The sequence below is a fragment of the Phodopus roborovskii genome, unplaced genomic scaffold (genome assembly GCF_943737965.1).
Source record: "Phodopus roborovskii unplaced genomic scaffold, PHOROB, whole genome shotgun sequence".
Lineage (NCBI taxonomy): Eukaryota > Metazoa > Chordata > Mammalia > Rodentia > Cricetidae > Phodopus > Phodopus roborovskii.
In genome coordinates, this window is record NW_026126460.1 from 7,657,501 (window position 1) to 7,677,809 (window position 20,309).

General features: G+C 37.9%; 1 protein-coding gene across 1 annotated transcript in view; it reads left to right on the forward strand.

Moving 5' to 3' along the window:
* Window positions 1-20,309, forward strand: part of Nbeal1 (neurobeachin like 1) — a 147,629-nt gene that overhangs the window by 19,738 nt on the left and 107,582 nt on the right. Inside the window, exons 4-6 of the mRNA XM_051190293.1 lie at window positions 284-365; window positions 1,035-1,162; window positions 6,514-6,596. Of these exons, the coding sequence (XP_051046250.1) occupies window positions 284-365; window positions 1,035-1,162; window positions 6,514-6,596 (293 nt within the window). The remainder of the gene's footprint in view (window positions 1-283; window positions 366-1,034; window positions 1,163-6,513; window positions 6,597-20,309) is intronic.

Below are 20,309 nucleotides of genomic sequence, written 5' to 3' on the forward strand. Positions count from 1 at the left end.
GATGATGATGATGCCTTTTGTGTCATGAACTTCTGATACAGAAGAAGTTCTTAAGTCAAAAGAAGACTTAAGTCAAAATAAGGGAACTAAAATTCAGAAAGTAGAGTGAAAATAATAATGGTGTATATCTTGTATAGTAGCAGTGCCCTATGCACACTTTTCTTTTTTAATATTATTGATGCTTTAATATAATTGATACTTCATTGATACTTCAAAATCCAAGCTGAGTACACTTGCAGTATATTGCTCATATGTAATAAATATTATTCTTTTTATCTCCTAGGAATTTATCAAATGTAGAAGAAATTGGGACTTGCTCTTATATTAATCATGTCATTACCATGACAACACTGTATATTCAGCAAGTAGGTTTGAATACATTCCGTTTTGTATCTTTATTGAGACTAACTAGATTTTACTTTTTTTTTTAGAAGTTTTAAAAAATATTGTAATTAACCTTGCTAAATATTTTCAAAGAAGGTAATTGAAAGGACAATTGAAATTAGTAATGGGTAGTAGATCATTTTATAAATTTATATATTTTCTTTCTTAAAAAACAATTCATTTTTATTTCATGTGCATTGATTTGCCTGTATAATGGTGTTGGATCCCTTGGAACTGGAGTTACAGACATTTGTGAGCTGCCATGTGGGTGCTGGGAATTGAACCCAGGTCCTCTTGGCAGAGCAGCCAGTGCTCTTAACCACTGAGTCATCTCCAGTCCCAAATCCTGTATTTTCTAAAAGTAGACAAGTAGTTATTCATACATTGTTTTAATTTTAAAAAAACTATAGTTTTTAAAAATGACACAATGTTTTATGTATAAATTTATCACAAATCTTACTGTAAACCATATTTCCAAAGATGTTTGACTATTTTAAGCTTATTCTAGGAAGAATTAAACATTCTTGTCTATATGATTAAATGACTCTTAAGCTATCAAAGGGGAAGTTAGGCTTATGTAAATAAAAATGACTTATTAAAAGTTGCTAAATAAAATATGCCCTTAATTTTATGTTTAATTTTATTCTCAGTTAAAAAGCAAAAAAAAAGAGAAGGAAATGGCTGATCAAACATCTATTGAAGAATTTGTGATCCATGCATTGGCATTCTGTGAAAGTTTGTATGATCCATATAGAAATTGGAGACATAGAATTTCAGGGTATGTCTTATAAATTTTATTGTTGAGATTGAGTCTTACTGTGTAGCTTGGCTGGCTTGGAAACTGATATGTAGGCCAGGCTGGAGAGATCCACCTGCCTTTGGAGTGCTGACATTAAAGGCCTGCATCACTAGTCTGGCCATAGTGTTAAAGACTGAGAGTTAGACTGAGAAGGTGACTCCATGAGCTTAGTGAGCTGTATATGCTTGAGGACCTGTGTTCATATCTCCAGATCTCATGTAAAAGCTTGATGTGAGAGCATGGATGTCTGTAATCATAGTGTTTTTATGAAGAAATGGGAAGTGGAGACAGTTAATGTAGTAGAAAACCAACAGAGATGCTGTCTCAAAACGAAATGGAAAAGGCCAAGATTTATGCCATTTGCACATGCTTGCACACACCTAGTATGCACACATGATAAATTAACAAAACCTTGAATGCCATAAATTTGTACTTCTTTATAGAGAGCATCTTCCTTATGTGAATATTGTTTTTTTTTTTGAGACAGGGTTTCTCTGTCTGGCTTTGGAGCCTGTCCTGGCACTCACTGTATAGTGTGTAGATCAGGCTGGCCATTTGTGAACCTTAAAATCATATCTTTGTATATAACAGCAATATGAAAGGATGCATAGAACATCCACATGTGGAAAGTTGGGGAGATGACTCAGTAAAATGCTTGTTATGCAAGCATGAGAACTTTAGTTTGATTTGGAATCCACATGAAAAGGTTATGCTCAGCACTGGGGAGGCTGAGACAGGCTAATCCTTGGAGCGTGATACCCTTGTAGCTTACTCAGTGTCTCTCTCAGTTCCTCTCTACTCTATTTTTACATTTTAACTTTTTTGAGGCAGAGTCTTACTTTGTATCCTGGTTTGGCTGGTTTGGAGCTTCTTTGTAAGAAGGTGAACTCACACAGATCTGCCTGTGTCAAGAGGCTCCTTATTTTTTGAGATAGGTTTTTTTGCTGTCTGACCTGTGTCCTTCTTTCCAGTGCTGGAGTTACAGGTGCAGTGTATGTATGGCATTTCTTTTTTATTTTTTTTTTTTTTTAAACTAGCAAGTTCTGTTTAGTTTTAGCAAAGGAAATCTTTCCTGGTGTACCAGTCTGTTCTGGAAGCTTCTATTAATATCAAAATCAACTGGGTTATTGAAGTCCAGTGTGTATACTTTATTTTGTAGTAGTTTCTGCACACTGTGCCTGATTCAGTATTGCTGTCACTGTAGTGATGGACACAGTTTTTGGCCAACATCCATGATAGTCTGTTTCAGGTTTCCTCAAAGCTGGGCAGTCGGTAAGGATAACTAGTTTTTCTTTGTTCATATCTGATCATTTTCTGAGTCTGCCTATAAACCAGTCTCTAGTTTCCACTTTTCACAACAAATTGGAGTCTAAAGTTGCTTGACTCCAGAGACTTTTTAATTTTTTGGGCTACCATCTTCCTATGTTAAGTGTAGGACAGACAGCCTCCCCCCCCCAACCAAGTGTAGCCACCAAAATGGGAGCAAGTAAGTGTAAATGTTCATTAAAAAAATTGGCTACCATAATAGAGAAACTGGGAAGGCTAGTGTGATGTGTGGGTGAGCAGACTGTGAGTGAACCATTGGTACAGCAGGAGAGTGACAGGTAGACACTTAGGAAAGCTAAAGCTGCTGATGAAATCCCAAGACAGGCAACCTGAGAGTTCTCTGGTGCTCAGTAGGGTAATCTTTGTCTTTTATTCAGATTGTCAGTTGATTCAATGAGACCTACTCATGGAAGAAAACATAACTTTATTCAGATTTCACAAATTTACCAATTCATCTCATCTAAAAACATCTTCCAGCTTACAAATTAATCACATTGTGCCAAGACATTTTGACTAAATAGTAATGGGAAAGTCCTAAGGACCTTCTGTGTCCTTCTATTGAACTTTAATATGTCTGTTTTTCTAGAGATAATCTCTTTAAATTTTCCTTCCATAAAGTTTTTTGTGTCTCTCAGGGTAAATTATCTGTAGTATCAAATAAGGGCCTTAGGATAATAAAGATGAATTTCTTGTTCATTCTATCTTCTCCCCCCCCCCCCTGATTTTTTTGAGACTAGGTTTCTCTATGCAGCCCTGGCTGTCCTAGGACTCACTTTTTAGACTAGGCTGACTTCAAATTCATAGAGATCTGCCTGCCTGTGTCTCCCAAGCACTGGGATTAAAGATGTGAACCATCACTGCCTGGCTATTTTTTAAGAAAAAAAAAAAAAACAAAAAACTTAAAAGATACCTTTGCCATGTGTATGTATGTGTGGTATGCCTTCAGGAGTAAGAGGCTTTGGATCCCTGGTTCTGGAGTTAAAGGTGGCTCTGACTCTCCTGACATGGGTATTAGAAATGGAACTCTGGTCCTCTGGGATAGATTGCATGTTCTTAATTGCTGTAGCATCTCTTCACACCTTTCCCTGCTTTTGAAAAAAAATTTTTTTTTCATGTGTCTTGTGTGTGTAGCTAGGAACCCCTGTTAATCCTAGTCAGTTAAGTCCCACAGGACAGCCAAGATTTTAAGTGTTGCCAGTTACAATGAGAAAGAGGAAAAGAACGTGACAAAAACAGTGGTAATTTAATTCTCTTTTTTGGGTCATGCTACATATCATGTCATTTTCATTCTTAATTTACTGCTGGCCAGAACTGATTTTGTGTCTCTGGCACAAGGGAACACATTTAGATCTGCCACATGAATAGGGAGCCTGTGGAAATAGCAATAATTTGGCTGCTTCTTGCCTTTGTGCATCTCAAGAATTTTTAAGTGTGCAGAGGGACACGTAACACTTATTCATTTGTAGGCTTTACAGTAATTTATCATTTTAGTTCCAGTGACTCAGTTTTCCTCTATTTTGATTTGTATGCTAGAGATTTTCCAAAGAAAAATGTATCTTTTCTTCCCACTTCTCCCTCCCACTTTTTATATTCAGCAATGAAATCTAAGGAAGTATATTAAGTTTTGAAACAGTGACATTGATTTTTTTCTTTATAGGCACCAAAGCAGATAAAACAAGAACTGTCAGTGTGAATATGACAGAGGCTTTTTAAAGAAATCCTTAAAATCAGAGCAAAAAGAATTTAAACATGGTAAAAGGAGACAAGATGTATATAAAGGTAGCTCTGATAACAAGCTAAAACAAATTAAGTAAAGTGGTTGTTGGAAACAAACACAATTTTTTGAAACTTTTTTTTGTTGTTGTTTGTTTTTTGAGACAGAATTTCTCTGTTACCTCTGGTTTTCTTGGAACTCACTCTGTAGACCAGGCTGGCCTTGAACTCAGAGCTCTGCCTGCCTCTATGTCCTGAGACCTGATATTAAAGAAAGGACTGTGCCATCACTGCCTGACCAGTTTTTGAAATCTTGAACAAAGGGAAGTTTTAGATAGCATGATGTCATATAGCACATGGTGGAAGATGTGCACAAGGAAGAGAAGCATACAGCAGTGATAGTGACAGACAGAAGTGTATGTGGGGTTTCATCAGGAATTATGCTTACAACTGTCTTCGTATTCTCTCTAATATGCTTAAAAATTCTTCAGTAATAGAGCTGCTTCAGTGTCAAAGTAAGATATTCAGACTTCAGTGTCTTTGACTTTGATAGAGAGACTCAGTCACAGTAGTTTACATCTTTAAACTGATTGTGAAATTAAATGGAAATTTATGTTTACTTACTTACCAAAGAATCAGGTAGAACAAATGTAAGTTAATGTAGCATAGCTATATATTCAGGAATGTTTTAAATTGTAATTTTTACTTGATGTAAGGGATATTTTTCATATTGCATGGAATTTGATTTCCTTAATCTGTTAACTTTATTTTGATTATACTTGGACAATCTTAAATAGTAACTCAGTGGAACTAAAGTATAAGAATAAACAAACAAAAAAACCCAAAAGCAACAATGACAACAAAAAAACTCCTCCCCTCAAAATAACAATCTAAGATGTAGCTCAGGTTGTAGAATGCTGTGTTTTCCCTTTCCTAGAGACCAGATTATATTCTACAACCATTTTGGGGGCAGGGGTATACAAAATGCTTGTTTGTTTACTCAAGTGCTTATTTATTAGTTCATTTTCTGTGTCTACTATAATTTTAATAGGTATTGTTGCCTGTCCATGGATAAAAAAATGTTTAATTGTGCTGTAGGCTCTATTTGCCTAATGTGACAATAAATGCACAAAAATAATCACAGAAAACAATAATAAACTATCAAAAAATTTGAGTTTGCACCAGTGTTAAGTAGCTAGGGAAATGAAAAATTAAATTTTTTGTTAGTAGTAGATTATGAAGTATCAATAAATATAGAGAAGATGTTGGAGTTGAAAGAAAGTCAGCATTTTGATTTATGTATCATAGTAAAGATTGTATCAATCACAGATCATTAATGAATGATAAATCTGGAGGCAAGTTCTGATTAGGAATATAATACATAAATGTTTTAAATTACCTTTCAATAAATTAATTATCCTGGACAGTATTACTCAGTATAATAAAGTTAACTGGGTAATCAAAATTAACATCAGTGAGAACGTCACACATGATACCCTGAGAAAGATGTCATTATCTCTGTAGTAGTTAGAAGTTCAGCTCTGAATGCATAGTTCAAATCTAATTGGAGAAAGCACCAAGCAAAATTAGAAGGGGAGAGACTGGCTTACAGTCTGTAGATAACAGAATTTCTAGATAGTTTCACACATTTTCCACTTAATGTTTTTAATAATGTTAAATATAATTTTTCACGGCATGATAAAAATCCCTGTAATTTTAATTTTAGTTTTTAATTTTCATTATTCCACTATTTGAAAGTATTATTGGTTTTAATAGGCTTTATTCTCCAATTTGTTTATCACCATGGTTATTTAAGCATTTTTATTTTGTGTTGAATTGAAATGTCCATACACTTTTTTATTAAAAAGTAATCCCATTCCTATACTGGATCTGCATCCTTAAAATTAGGGCACTTAAAGGTCTGGACCCATTGTATCCGAATAAACCTCAGTAAGGCACAGGTCAGTCACCAGCTTTTGCTGTCATAGACATAGCTATCACTTTCCCAGAACTGCCATGCAATTTTTTTTCTGTAGATTGGAAATTTAAATGCTGACTTCTTTTTAAATTCCTAGATATACAAGACTTACCTTGTATATCACAATGCATAATAAAAAATTCTCTTAATTTGTAATCCCTCAACTCCCCTTTGAACATTGTATCAGTTCTGAAGATGTTTTGTTCAGTATAGAAACCAAAATCAGGATGTTAAATTTAAGTTGTTTTTTAAATTATGCCACCTCTACTTGCTCATGTTATAATTTGTTACTGACTTCTTTTTTTAATGATAGACGAATCCTTAGTTCTGTGGAAAAGAGCAGACAGAAATACAAACCGGCTTCTCTCACAGTGGAGTTTGTTCCTTTTTTTTATCGTAAGTAACACTTTAATTCACTTTGGTTTTGAACAACTGTGATTACTGTCTTTTTTCTTACTCTGATTCTGACCTCATTTAAGTTTGTGAGTTTATAAGATAAAGGCTGCTAAAGAAAATCACTGGGTATGTTCATTTGTTTTTTGTTGTGCTTATGGTTCTTGGTTTGATTAACTTTCTCCATGGTTTTCTTTTCAAGAAGAGCTGATCTGTTATTTTGGTGAGCTGAGCATTTCAAAGATTGCATATTTTAGAACTCACAGAAGTCTTGGCTAGAGATAACCAGAGAATAAATGTTTAGCATGCACCAAACCTTCCACTTGACCCTTAGAACCAGAAAACCAACCAGTTTGCAGCCAAACCATTAAGAGACTTGACTACTCTGCTATATATGTGCATGGCTATATATATGACTGTTCTCCCCCTCACTGTTGTTTTTATACATAGGCAGGGCTTCATGTCTCCTTGTCTGACCTCAAACTTGTAGCTGAGGATTACTTGCTCTTGTCCTGAGTGCTGGCATTAAAGGCACATACCACCTATACATGGATAGTTTTCAATCTTAAAAAAATGGTAGTGCTGGGGGCTGAAAAGATGGCTTGTTAGTTAAGAGTGCTTGCTGATTTTGTTGAGGACCATGGTTGGTTCCTAACACCCATATGGTGCTCATAACTGCTTAATTCCAGTTCCTTTTTTGCCCTCCATGGGCTCTGTGTACACATGGTGCCAACCTGGGATACACAGGACCCTGTCTTAAAAAAAGAAAAGTTAGGCCATCTTTCAAGAATATAGAAAAAAAAAGGGCCTGGAGATACGGCTCAGTGGTTAAGAGCACTGACTGCTTTTCCAAAGGACCCTGGATCAATATCCAGCATCCACACAACTGTCTATAGTTCCAGTTCCAGGGGGTCTGACACCCATGGCAAAACACCAATGCACATAAAATAAATAAAGTAATTGATTGTATTGCTTACTGGAACATGTAAAATCTTAACATTTGCTTCAAAGTTTTCTACCCCTAGTGCAATAAAGTAAGACAGAAATAGCCTTGTTTGCTCAGTGAAGACAGCTATAGTTCACAATCTATATCACTACTATTAGTTGCTAACTTTATCCTAGATGGTCAAATGCACATATTCATAATCTATGCTTGGAACTGGTTTCACTTTAAAGATATAGGACAGGAAACCCACATGCCAGTACAATAGTATGATGTTTCTGTTCAGCTGAAGTCTTTGTAGCTGCCTATGGGCTGTTCTTTAAATCTTTCATACAAATTTATGAGACCAGAATGGAATAAGATTCATCCAGGTTTAGAAATACAGTGTCCTATAGAAGTCTTAGATCTTTGCATGTGTAAATTGTACACATATTTTGTTGATTGATCTCAGAGCACTTTTTTCTTTCTTATAAATTAGTTTTGGTTATATTGTCTATTGTTACTAGTATATAGAAACCATACATATATACATATACATATATATATGTATATATGTATGTATATTCATATATGCACACACTTTTGTATATATATTATTCTAAGTATATATTATATATGTATACACTGTTATTTTATATTTTATATGTATAAAATATATTATATATAATTGAATATATTATATATTATATGACCTTGCTAAATAAATTCACATCTAAGTTGTAATGATATTTATGGTGTTCCTTAGGGTTTTATATGTATCCTGTTGTGTCTACAAGATACACATTCTCCCTTTTCCTGGTGTCCATATTCTAATTAAACCTAGCTTTGCATTTCAGGACCTACACATTACAAGTCTATAGGATTTTTCATTGTTGTTGTTAAAATTGTATTTATATGCTTGTATACATACATTCATGCTGTCATGCCTGTGTGGAGATCATAGAACAATTTGCAGGTGTTGGTCTCTCTATCCACCATATAGTTCTTGGGGATTGAACTCAGACTGTCACTTTTGACAGCAAATGCCTTTGTATACTGAGCCATCTTGCCAGCCCCTTTGCATAGTTTTGAATCAGGGTAATTGTTCTAGTATGCTTTGGTTGCTATAACAGAATACTTGAGACTGTGACTTAAACACAGTTTATTTTCTCATAGTTTTGGAGTCCTGCCAGGACCTTCAGAAGCTCTGCCTCCAGTGTAGACATGTGGGTGTGTGAGTTAAGGCATCAGAATTTGAGTTTGGGAGGGATAGTGCAGTCTATACTGTTCCATCCCTGCCCCACCTCCAAATTAATTCATTTATCACATGCAAAGTAATGTTCATTGTATCCTGGTAGTCCAAATGTCTTAACACATTGAATAGTCTAGAATCCAAAATCTCTAATGCTATCTTACTCAGATATAAGCAAAACTCAGGTGTATTCACAGTGAGCCAACTTCCCTCTTTAGCTGTGTACCTGTATTAGGTACTTCCAAAATATAGTGGTGAATCTGGAATAGGATGTAGGCTCTCATTCTCAAAAGGGAAAAATTGGAAGGAAGAAAGGGGGGGGCATGTTTCAAGGTATCATAAAATCTGGAAAGATAATTCCATTACTTTAAGATTGAAAGTAATCTTTGAGTACTGTGTACTTCTATTAGGGAGCTTGTGCTATGCATTCTAGCTCTATAAGGCATTCATTTTATTTAGTTATTTATAATTGTATGTATCTGTGAATGAGATGTGTGTGTGGGCATGCATGCTGCAGTGTGCATGTGGAGGTCAGAGACCAACTTTGTGGAGTTAGTTCATTCCTTCTACTTTTACATAGATTAGGGGTAGAACTCAGGTCACCAGCTTTGCACATCAGAAGTCTGTACTGGCTGAGTCATCTTGCTGACCTAATTTTTATTTATTTATTTTTTAATATAAGGATTTGCACTTTCTGCTTTCTCTGAGTCACCACCCCTGTGTTGTCTTGTGAACACAGTCCTGCCCCTCCCCTGAGTAGGTTTTCCCGACCCACTGACACTGTGGTGTGGTCCTCTATAATTGAAGAGATAGCAACAGTTTACCTTCATTCCTTCTTATTTTCTCTGTTCTCTTCAGTTGGAAGTGGAAATGTCTTTACTGGTATAATTCTGTCCTTATTTCTATGGCTAATTGAGCCAGTAAGTCATATTGTCACTGGAATCTTGGCATGGACTCTGTCTGATAGTCCTTGTGATCTCCACCAAGAATAGAGACAAGTAGATTTTTCTGGGGGACTTTGAGATGGTTGGTGGGCTTACTTAGATTGTTTCTTCTAGGAGGGAAACAGTCTTTACATCAAGAGTGTCTCCCTCTGCATAAAATCCTTTAAAAGTTCAGAGTGTTTAGAGACAGCTTTACTTATATCTGTACATGTTCCTTTAGGCACCCCAGGATACCTCTAGGACCAGAGATAAGAATCAGATCACATTCTTACTACCTGTAATTAAAGTCTTGCTATTCCGGACCTTTGTTTAATTGGTTTCTAACCTCTGTGCCCTCTAAGTCTGCTAATACACCCTAAGTTTGCTATCTAGCACCCTCTTCCCCAACATACACACCAAGAGTTGAGGCCCTAGAATTATTTAGGGGGATTAACATTTGGCTAATCTGTGCTTTTGCCTGCAAAGGGATATACTAGGGTTTAAGATCTCTGTCTTAGTGACATTTCAGGCCTCAGATGATAGCAAGGGGATCCAGAAAGGAATTAGGACTGCTGCAGGACTATTTGAGGGTGGGTTGAATGAAAGTAAGAGGAGAAAAAAAATTAACATAGCAGTTAAACACACAAGTTCCAAAGACTTAATCAAATTACTATTAAGATTATAATAGGTATGACCCATTTTCTACTTGAAAAATGTAGAGATCCACTTCCAAAGATATTCACTGAATGAAAAGAAGTAAAAAGGAAAGAAATAACTATTTCTAAGTAGGTGAAAGAGAAGGTTTATTGTAGATAAAAGAGGGATAGCCAGAAGGCATCTGGAAGGTCCAGAGTGAAAGTGGTCAAACTGAGATGGGCCTTGTGGGGAGAGGAGGGAGGCAGGAGAATAAAGGATAGACAAAAGAGGATCAACTTAGCCAAAATGCTGGGTTATATAGGGGAGAGCAGCTAAGGGAAAGGCAGCCCAGTCACTGGGATGGAGAAGTTTAGGGTAGGAGGCAAGGTATGCCAGTTATACCTTTTAACAGGTTGGGACTGAGGGATATTGGGAGAACCTGGGAGCCAGTTCTGCTTTGATGTGTTAAATAGGCACCTCAGCCAGTTGTCCTTGGTTTGAGACTTTACATTCACCATAAGGAATAGTAGTGTCCAACATAGGTTGAGCCTGTTTTGTTTTTTATTAAAAAGGATTTTTAAAAATATATTTACTTTTATGTGCATTGGTGTTTTACCATGAGTATTGGATCCCTTGGAACTGGAGCTACAGACAGTTGTGAGCTGCCATGTGGGTACTGGGAATTGAACCCAGGTCCTCTGGAAGAGCAGTCAGTGCTCTCTGCTCTCTTAACTATTGATCCTTCTCTCCAAAGGTTTTTTTTTCTTTTTTTTTTTTTTTTTTTTTTTTTTTTGTGGGGAGGGGGACTGGAGAGATGGGTTAGAGGTTAAGATCCCTGGCTGGTCTTCTAGAGGTTCTGAGTTCAATACCCAGCAACCATATGGTGGCTTACAACTGCCTATAATGAGATCTTGTGCCCTCTTCTGGCCTGCAGGCATACATGAAGACAGAATAAATAAATAAGTAAATAAAAATAAATAAATAAATTAGTAAAAATAAATAAATCTTTAAAAAAAATTTTTTTTTAAATCACTGTTTGTGAGCCTATATTTTTGAGTGTGCTACAATTTGTGTGGAGGTAGAGGACAGTTTGCAGGATATTCTTTTCTCTTTCTAACATGTGGGTACTGAGGGATCAAGCTCAGGCTGTTTTCTTGGTGGCACATCTCTCTGGTCATTGAACCTGCTTTTGTATGTAGTATAGATGTGATAAAATCAGGCATATCATCAACCTCAGTAAAAGCACAAGTGCCACCTGAGAAGTGCTGAAGGTATTTAAAGAAGTACTTTTGTACAGTTGCTTTTTTTTTTTTGGATATAATTCTGTTGGCCAGTTACTTGTTTTTTATTGGCTAGCTCTGTCTTAAGTATTAACCCATTCTATGTATTTCCACGTGATCTCCTCTTACCTTCAGAGAGCCGGCTGGCGTCCAGCTCTCTCCAGACTCTCCATCTTGACTCCTCCTTACTAATTCCTCTTTCCTCCTTGTCTCCTAGTCCCTCCTCTCTTGCTTTCCTATTGGCCAACAGTGCTTTATTCATTAACCAGTATGAGAAACATATTTACAGAATGGCATCTCCCATCATCTCCTCTCTCCTGTCTAAATAAAAAGAAGGGTTTTAACCTTAGCATAGCAAAATATATCACACAATAGTTATCAAATAAGTATCACAGTTAACAATATTTAATTCATTAACATTTAGCAAGCTTTAAGAAAATATTCCATAATCTATCCTATCTTTGTGAGTCTGAAGTTCTATATGTAACTTATCTTTAATTCTAACTAAGGAAAACTATAACCGTAAGTATCTGTCTTCAACTCCTTCAAAGACCACAGAAGGATAGTATATAAACTCTAGAAATGACAGAGACATCTTGCCTTGTCAATCACCTGTAATCTCCCATTTTCAGCCCATAAACCATAGTGTGTCTAGCAGACTCTTCAACAAAGCAGGAAACTTTAAACTGTCTTCTTGTATTGGATGTTTGTCAGTCACTTTTCTCTGTGTCCTGCAGACTGTCTGGCAGACTCTTCCATGAAGCAGGAACTCTGTAGCAATGTCCATCTTGAATCAGCAGTCACTTTTCTGTGGGTCCTGCATGTCCAGTTTATACAGCATAAAGTCAAATAGTCCAGACAAGAGCAGTATCTTGTCCAAATGGCTAGTCTTGCCATGTTGGAAGTAAACTCCATAACGAGTTTCTTCAATGCCCATCTTTTTTTCTAATGCAGGTGGTGATGCCAGGAGCAGTTATCTTATTGCCCTGGGTAAGACTTAAAGTGCTGTATTAAATAAATGTGGGGAGAGTGGACAACATTGTCTTATTGCTGATTCTGGTGGAAATACTTTGAGTTTTTCTCTGTTGGATATGGGTTTGCTGTAAAATTGCCTTTATTGTAGTGAAGTAGTATCCCTTGTGTCACTAATTTCTCTAGGAATTTTATCATGAAGAAGTGTTGGATGTTGTCAACAGGCTTTTTCTTTATCTAATGAGATGATTATGTGGTTTTTGTCACTGGGTTTGTTTATATGGTGAATTACTTTTATTAAGTACTTTTATGTTGGACCTTGGACCATCTCAGGACATCTGAGATGGTCCTTGATCATAGTGAATGCTATTTTTTGTGTCCTAGATTTGGATTGCAAGTACTTTTTTTTTTTTTCAAATTTTTGCATTTATGTTCAAAAAGGATATTGGTCTATAATTCTTTGATGGGTCTTTGTGTGGTTTTGGTGTCAGGGTAATTGTGGTCTTTTTTTATTATTTAATTTATTATTTTACATGTTGATCCCAGTTCCCCCTCCCTCCTTCCTTCCCTCTCTCCCTTCTATCCTCCCTCCCTCCCTCCCTTTTACCCTCTCTGCCCTCTCACATGCACCCTAACCATTCTCCCCTCCCATCCCCTCATCCCAATTCCATATGTAGGGGAATGCCATCCAGTTGGGGTCATGTAGATCTGACAGGTCATGTGAAGTAGGGACTAGGGCTTGTCTTTTGTCTCTAGGTTAAGGCAGTTATCCCTCCATACAGGATGTGTTCACAAGGTCCTTTTGTGCACCAGGGATACATCTTGGCTCCACTGTCTGAGGTCCCTTAGACTGCTCAGTTCTTCTGGCTGAGACCCATATTCAGGGGAGCCTGAGTCAGTCCCATGCTGCCTTCCCAGCTATCAGTCTGGGGTCCCGTTAGCTCCTCCTCGTTCAGATAAGCTGTCTCTATGTGTTTCTGCCGCCTGGTCTTGTCCTCTCCATCTGCATCTGGGTTCAAGTTCAACTCAGTGTTTATGTAGGGGTGCTTGCTCCTGTTTCCAACAGGCATTAGATGAGGGCTCCATGGATAAGTTAGTTGTTGATCTCACTATCCGGGAAAGGCATTTATGGTAGCCTTTCCAAGGAAGCTCAAATTGTTAGTTGGCGGCGGTCTTGTAGTTCTCTAGACCTTTCTATGTGTTCAATTTTATCTTCAAACCAATATTGGCTCCCTCTTTTATGTGTTCTCTCTCTCTCTCTCTCTCTCTCCTGTCTTCTATTCCTAACCAGGCTCAATCTTCCTAGTTGCACGTGTTTTCCTTTCTTCCCCTTTACTTTCTCCTACCTCTCTCTCCATTTGCTGCCCCCCCCCCCATATCCACTGTGCTTTGGGGGACTTGTCCCTTCCAGGTTCTGTGAGGGACTTTATATGAAACTCTTAGAATATACCTTGTATCCTAGTTCGTCTGGTGATGTGAATTATAGGCTGTTGATCCTTTGTTATAGGTCTAAAATCCATATATGACTGAGTGCATACTGTGTTCCTCTTTTTGTGACTAGGTTACCTCATTCAGGATGGTTTCTTCAACTGCCATCCACTTGCCTGCGAATTTCAAGATTCCATTTTTTTTTTTCCCCGCAGAGTAGTATTCCATTGTGTAGATGTGCCACATCTTCGTTATCCATTCTTCAGTTGAGGGGCATATAGGTTGCTTCCAGGTTCTTGCTATTACAAATAGTGCTGCTGTGAACATAGTTGAACAGATGTCTTTGTTGCATGGATGTGGATCATTTGAGTATATGCCTAAGAGGGGGATTGCCGGGTTCTGTGGTAAACTAATTCCCATTTTCCTGAGGAACCGCCATACTGATCTCCAAAATGGCTGTAAGTTTGTACTCCCATTAGCAGTGGAGGAGTGTTCCCCTTTCTCCACATCCTTGTCATTGATGTTTCTAATTTTAGCCATTCTGGCAGGAGTAAGATGGTATCTCAAAGTTGTTTTGATTTGCATTTCCCTGATAGCTAAGGATATTGAGCACTTTCTTAAGTGTCTTTCAGCCTTTTTGATTTCCTCTATTGAGAATTCTCTCTTCAGTTCTGTACCCTATTTTTTAATAGGGTTATTTGGTGTTTTGTTGACTAGTTTCTTGAGTTCTTTGTATGTTTTAGATATCAGCCCTTTGTCGGATATAGGATTGGTGAAAATCTTTTCCCAGTCTGTGGGCTGCTGTTTGGTCTTGTCCACTGTGTCCTTTGCCTTACAGAAGTTTGAAGAGGTCCCATTTATTAATTGTTGCTCTCAGTGTCTGTGCCCCTGGAGTTATGTTCAGGAAGTGGTCTCATATACCAATTTGTTCAAGGGAACCTCCTAGTTTCTCTTCTAAGAGGTTCAATGTGGCTGGGTTGATGTTGAGGTCTTTGATCCATTTGGACTTGAGTTTTGTGCATGGCTATAGACATGGGTCTGTCTGTAGTCTTCTACACACCCTCATCCAATTGTGCCAGCACCATTTGTTGAAGATGCTGTCCTTACCCCACTGTATAATTTTAGTTGTTTTGTCAAAAATCAGATGTTCATCGGTGTGTGGGTTAATAATCAGGATTTTTAATTCGATTCCATTGGTCTACCTGTCTATTTTTGTGCCAATATCAGGCTGTTTTCAGCTCTGTAGTAGAGTTTAAAGTCAGGAATGGTGATGCCTCCTGAAGTTCTTTTATTGTATAGGATTGTTTTGGCTATCCTGGGTCTTTTGTTTTTCCATATAAAGTTGATTATTATCCTTTCAAGGTCAGTGAAGAATTATGGTGGGATTTTAATGGGGATTGTATTGAATCTGTAGATTGCTTTTGGCAAGATTGCCGTTTTTACTATGTTTATCCTACCTGTCCAAGAGCATGGGAGATCTTTCCACATTTTCTGGTATCTTCTTTAATTTCTTTCTTTAGAGCCACAAAGTTCTTATTATATAGGTCTTTTATTTGTTTTGTAAGCGTTACACCAAGATACTTTATGTTGCTTGTGGCTATTGTAAAGTGTGATATTTCTCTGATTTCTTTCTCTGTCTCTTTGTCGTCTGAAAAAAGTAGGGCTACTGATTTTTTTGAGTTTATCTTGTATCCTGCAGTTTGCTGAAGGTGTTTATCAGCTTGTAGGAGTTCCCTGGTAGATTTTATTGGGTTGCTTATGTAAACTATCATATCATCTGCAAATAGAGACAGTTTGACTTCTTCTTTTCCATTTTGGATTCCCTTGATCTCCTTTTGTTGTCTTATAGCTTTAGCTAGAACTTCCAGTATGATATTGAAGAGATATGGAGAGAGAGGGCAGGCTTGTTCCTGATTTTAGAGGAATTGGCTTAAGTTTCTCCCCATTGAGTTTGATGTTGGCAGCTGGTTTGCTGTATATTGCTCTTATTATGTTTAGGTATGTTCCTGTTATCCCTGATCTCTCCAAGACCTTTATCATGAAAGGGTGTTGAATTTTGTCAAAGGCTTTTTCAGCATCTAGGGAGATAATCATAAGTTTTTTCTTTTTCAGTTTGTTTATATGGTGGATCACGTTGATAGATTTTCGTATGTTAAACCATCCCTGCAATCCAGGGATGAAGCCTACTTGGTCATGGTGGATGATTTCTCTGATGTATTCTTGAATTTGGTTTACTAGTATTTTATTGAGTATTTTTGTATCGATGTTCATCAGGGATATTGGTCTGTAGTTTTCTTTCTTAGTTGTGTCTTTGTGAGGTTTGGGTACCAAGGTTATTGTGGCCTCATAAAAAGAGTTTGGCAATGAACCTTCTGTTTCTATCTTGTGGAATAGTTTGAAGAGTATTGGTATTAGGTCTTCCTTGAATGTCTGGTATAATTCTGCATTGAATCCATCTGGCCCTGGACTTTTTTTGGTTGGAAGGCTTTCGATGACTGCTTCTATTTCATTGCGGGTTATAGGTCTATTTAAGTTGTTTGTCTGTTCTTGATTTAATTTTGGTGATAGTTACCCAGAAATTTGTCCATTTCCTTTGAATTTTCAGTTTTTGTGGAATACGGGTTTTCAAAGTATGACATGAAAATTGTCTGGATTTCCTCTGTGTCCGTTGTTATGTTTCCCTTTTCGTTTCTGATTTTGTTAATTTGCATGTTCTCTCTCTGCTTGTTTGTTAGTTTGGATAAAGGTTTGTCTATCTTGTTGATTTTCTCAAAAATCCAACTCTTCATTGCATTTTTTGTTTTGTTTTGTTTTGTTTTTTTTTTTTTTTGTATTGTTTTCCTGGTTTCTATTTTGTTGATTTCAGCCCTCAAATTGATTATTTCCTGGCGTCTGCTCCTATGGGGTGAGTTTGCTTCTCTCTGTTCTAAGGCTTTCAATTGCGCTATTAATTCTCTTATGTGACTATCATCTGTTTTCTTCATATGGGCACTTAGTGCAATGAACTTCCCTCGTAGCACTGCTTTCAAGGTGTCCCATAAGTTTGGGTATGTTGTGTCCTCATTCTGTTTGAATATTAGAAAGTCCTTAATTTCTTTCTTTATTTCTTCTTTGACCCAGGTGTGGTGCAATTGCACATTGTTCAGTTTCCATGAGTTTGCAGGTTTTCTGCTATTTGTGTTGTTGAATTCCAATTTTAAAGCATGGTGGTCCGATAAGATACAGGGGACTATTCCTATTCTCTTGTATCTGTTGAGGTTTGTTATGCCACCTAGTTTGTGGTCGATTTTAGAGAAGGTTCCATGTGGAGCAGAGAAGAAGATATATTCTTTTGTGTTTGGGTGGAATGTTCTATAGATGTCTGTTAACCCCAGTTGAGGCATAACTTCTGTTAGTTCTTTTGTTTCTTTGTTGAGTTTCTGATTTGTGGTCCTGTCTAGTGTTGAGAGTGGTGTATTGAAGTCTCTCACTATAAGTGTGTGAGGTTTTATATGAGCTTTGAGTTTTAGTAGCGTTTCTTTAAGAATGTGGGTGCCTTTGTATTAGGGGCATAGATGTTCAGAACTGAGACTTTGTGTTGATGGATTTCTCCTGCAATGAATACGAAATGACCGTCTTCATCTCTTTTGATTAATTTTGGTTTGAAGTCTAACTTGTTAGATATTAGGATAGCCACACCTGCTTGCTTCTTGGTTCCATTTGATTGGAAGATCTTTTCCTATCCCTTTACCCTGAGGTAATGTCTATCTTTGAAGCTTAGATGTGTTTCTTGTATGCAGCAGAAGGATGGATTTTGTCTTCGTATCCAATCTGTTAGCCTGTGTCTTCTTATAGGTGAGTTAAGACCATTAATGTTGAGGGTGAGTAAGGACAATTGATTGTTGATGCATGTTTGTTTTAGGTTCGTTGTTGGCAGTGGATTGTGAATATATTTGTTCTGCTTTATCCTTGGTTTCTGGTGTAGTTAGATTATCGTTTGCCTACATTTTTGTGGGCGTAGTTACCTTCCTTGGGTTGGAGTTTTCCTTCTAATACTTTCTGTAGGGCTGGATTTGTAGATATGTATTGGGAAAATCTGGTTTTGTCATTAAATATCTTGTTTTCTCCATCTATAGTGATTGAGAATTTTGCTGGGTATAATAGCCTAGGCTGGCATCCGTGTTCTCTTAACACTTGTAGAACATCTAACCAGGACCTTCTGGCCTTGAGGGTTTCCATGGAGAAGTCATGTGTAATTTTGATAGGTCTGCCTTTATATGTTACCTGTCCTTTTTCCTTCGCTGCTCTTAATATTCTTTCTTTATTCTGTATGCTAGGTGTTTTGATTATTATATGTCGAGGGGTCTTATTTCTTTTGTTCAGCCTATTTGGGGTTCGGTATGCTTCTTGTACTTTCATGGGCATGTCCTTCTTCAGATTGGGAAAGTTTCCTTGATGATTTTGTTGAATATGTTTTCGGCACCTTTGAGCTGGGCTTCCTCACCTTCCTCTATGCTTAGTATTCTTAGGTTTGGCCTTTTCACGGTGTCCCACATTTCCTGGATGTTTTGTGTTAAGTATTTGTTGGATTTATGATTTCCTTTGGTCGATGAATGTATTTCTTCTAGTTTATCTGCTGCGCCTGAGATTCTCTCTTCCATCTCTTGAATTCTGTTGGTTATGCTTGCATCTGTAGTTCCCGATTTTTTGCCCAGTTTTTCTATTTCCAGCATTCCTTCGGTTTGTGTTGCCTTCATTTTCTCTATATCAATTTTCAAGTCTTGATCTGTTTCCTTCACCTGCTTGTTTTTTCTTGGCTTTCTGTACTTTCTTTACTTTCCTTAAGGAATTTGTTCATTTCTTCCACTTTTTTGTTTGGTTTTTCCTCCATTTCTTTAGGGATTTTTTTTCTCATCTTCTTTGAGGGCCTCTATCATTTTTATGACAGTAATATTTAAGTTGTTCCCTTCTCCTTCCTCTGCTTTGTTGTGTTCCATTCTAGTTGGGGTAGATTCCCTAGATTCTGGTGTTGTCATGCTTGTCTTTCTGTTGTTAGGTGTTTTCTTGTATTGCTGTCTTCCATAGCTTCTTCCAGTAGGTGTTAGTGGGATCTCCCCCTCTCTCTATGGTACTTCCCAGGTGGGCTTATGTGGGTCAGAGGTTCAGTATCTGTAGCTCTAGGTGGTCCAAGCTCTATAGGAGGTCTCTCCGCAGACAGGGACCCAGGGATGGGGTCAGGGATGAGGATCCAGTAGAAGATGCCTGCAGAAATTCAAGAGTGGTCCTGCAGAGATAGGCGGGTCTTTGGGAGGGGCCTGGGACTCCAGCAGAGGACTGGAAGTGGGGGTCAGAGACCAAGCAGGTGGGAATTACGGGTGGTCCCATGTGGACACACAGGCAGGTCTCCTGTGTTCAGATTCGCTCCGAGAAGTCCCCGAAGTAGTGTGGACTCTAGCCAATGGCTGGCCGAAGAGGACAATGGCTGGGCTGATACTGGGGATGTTTCTGCACAGATAGTCGGATCTCACTGGGAACAGGCAATCTCCAGCTGAGGCCTCTTTCTTTAGCAGAGGCCTTGCTTTGGGGTCAAGGATATTGCCTGCTGGAACTCAGAGTGGACCCGTAGAGATAGGCGGATCTCTGGGAGGGGTCCGGAACTCCAGCAGAGGACTGGAGGTGGGGGGTCAGAGACCAAGCAGGTCCCGCGTGGATAGGCAGGTCTCTTTTGTTCAGAGTTGCTCCGAGAAGTCCCCAAAGTAGGGTGGACTATTGCCTCCACCCTCTGTCCTAGTGCTCAACCAGAGTGGCGGGACTATGGGCAGGGTAGGGCACAGGGTAGGGAGGGCAGGCTTGCGGTGGGATGGGTGGGGGTGTATCAGAGCTCCAAGGGTGCTCTCGATGGGGACAGAACACAGGAGCAGCAGGATCAGGGGCCAACCCAGGGAGTTCCGTACAGTTGCTTTTTTAAAACAATATTTTGTACTTAGAATTAAGAAAAATTCCCTGAGCTATATAACTTATAGTGTCCTAAATATATGTAAGAATATGTTAAAAATATGTGTAAGAGTAAGTATTTTAATATACCAAAATGATTCATTCTGTATCTGTAGATGGAATGAAAGCTGGTTTAAGTAGTAAAGATTCTTTTGAGGTTCCCTAGAGGTAGCACTGAATCAGATTCAGGGGAAACATCCTTCAGTGAGTCTGGCTGCTCTCTACCTGCAGCTGGGGAGACTGGAGTAGGAGTACAACAAAGAGAAGAGAACAAAGGAAAACACATTTATAGACTTTGGAGGTTATAGTCTTTGAGCTTAGCAGTTTAGT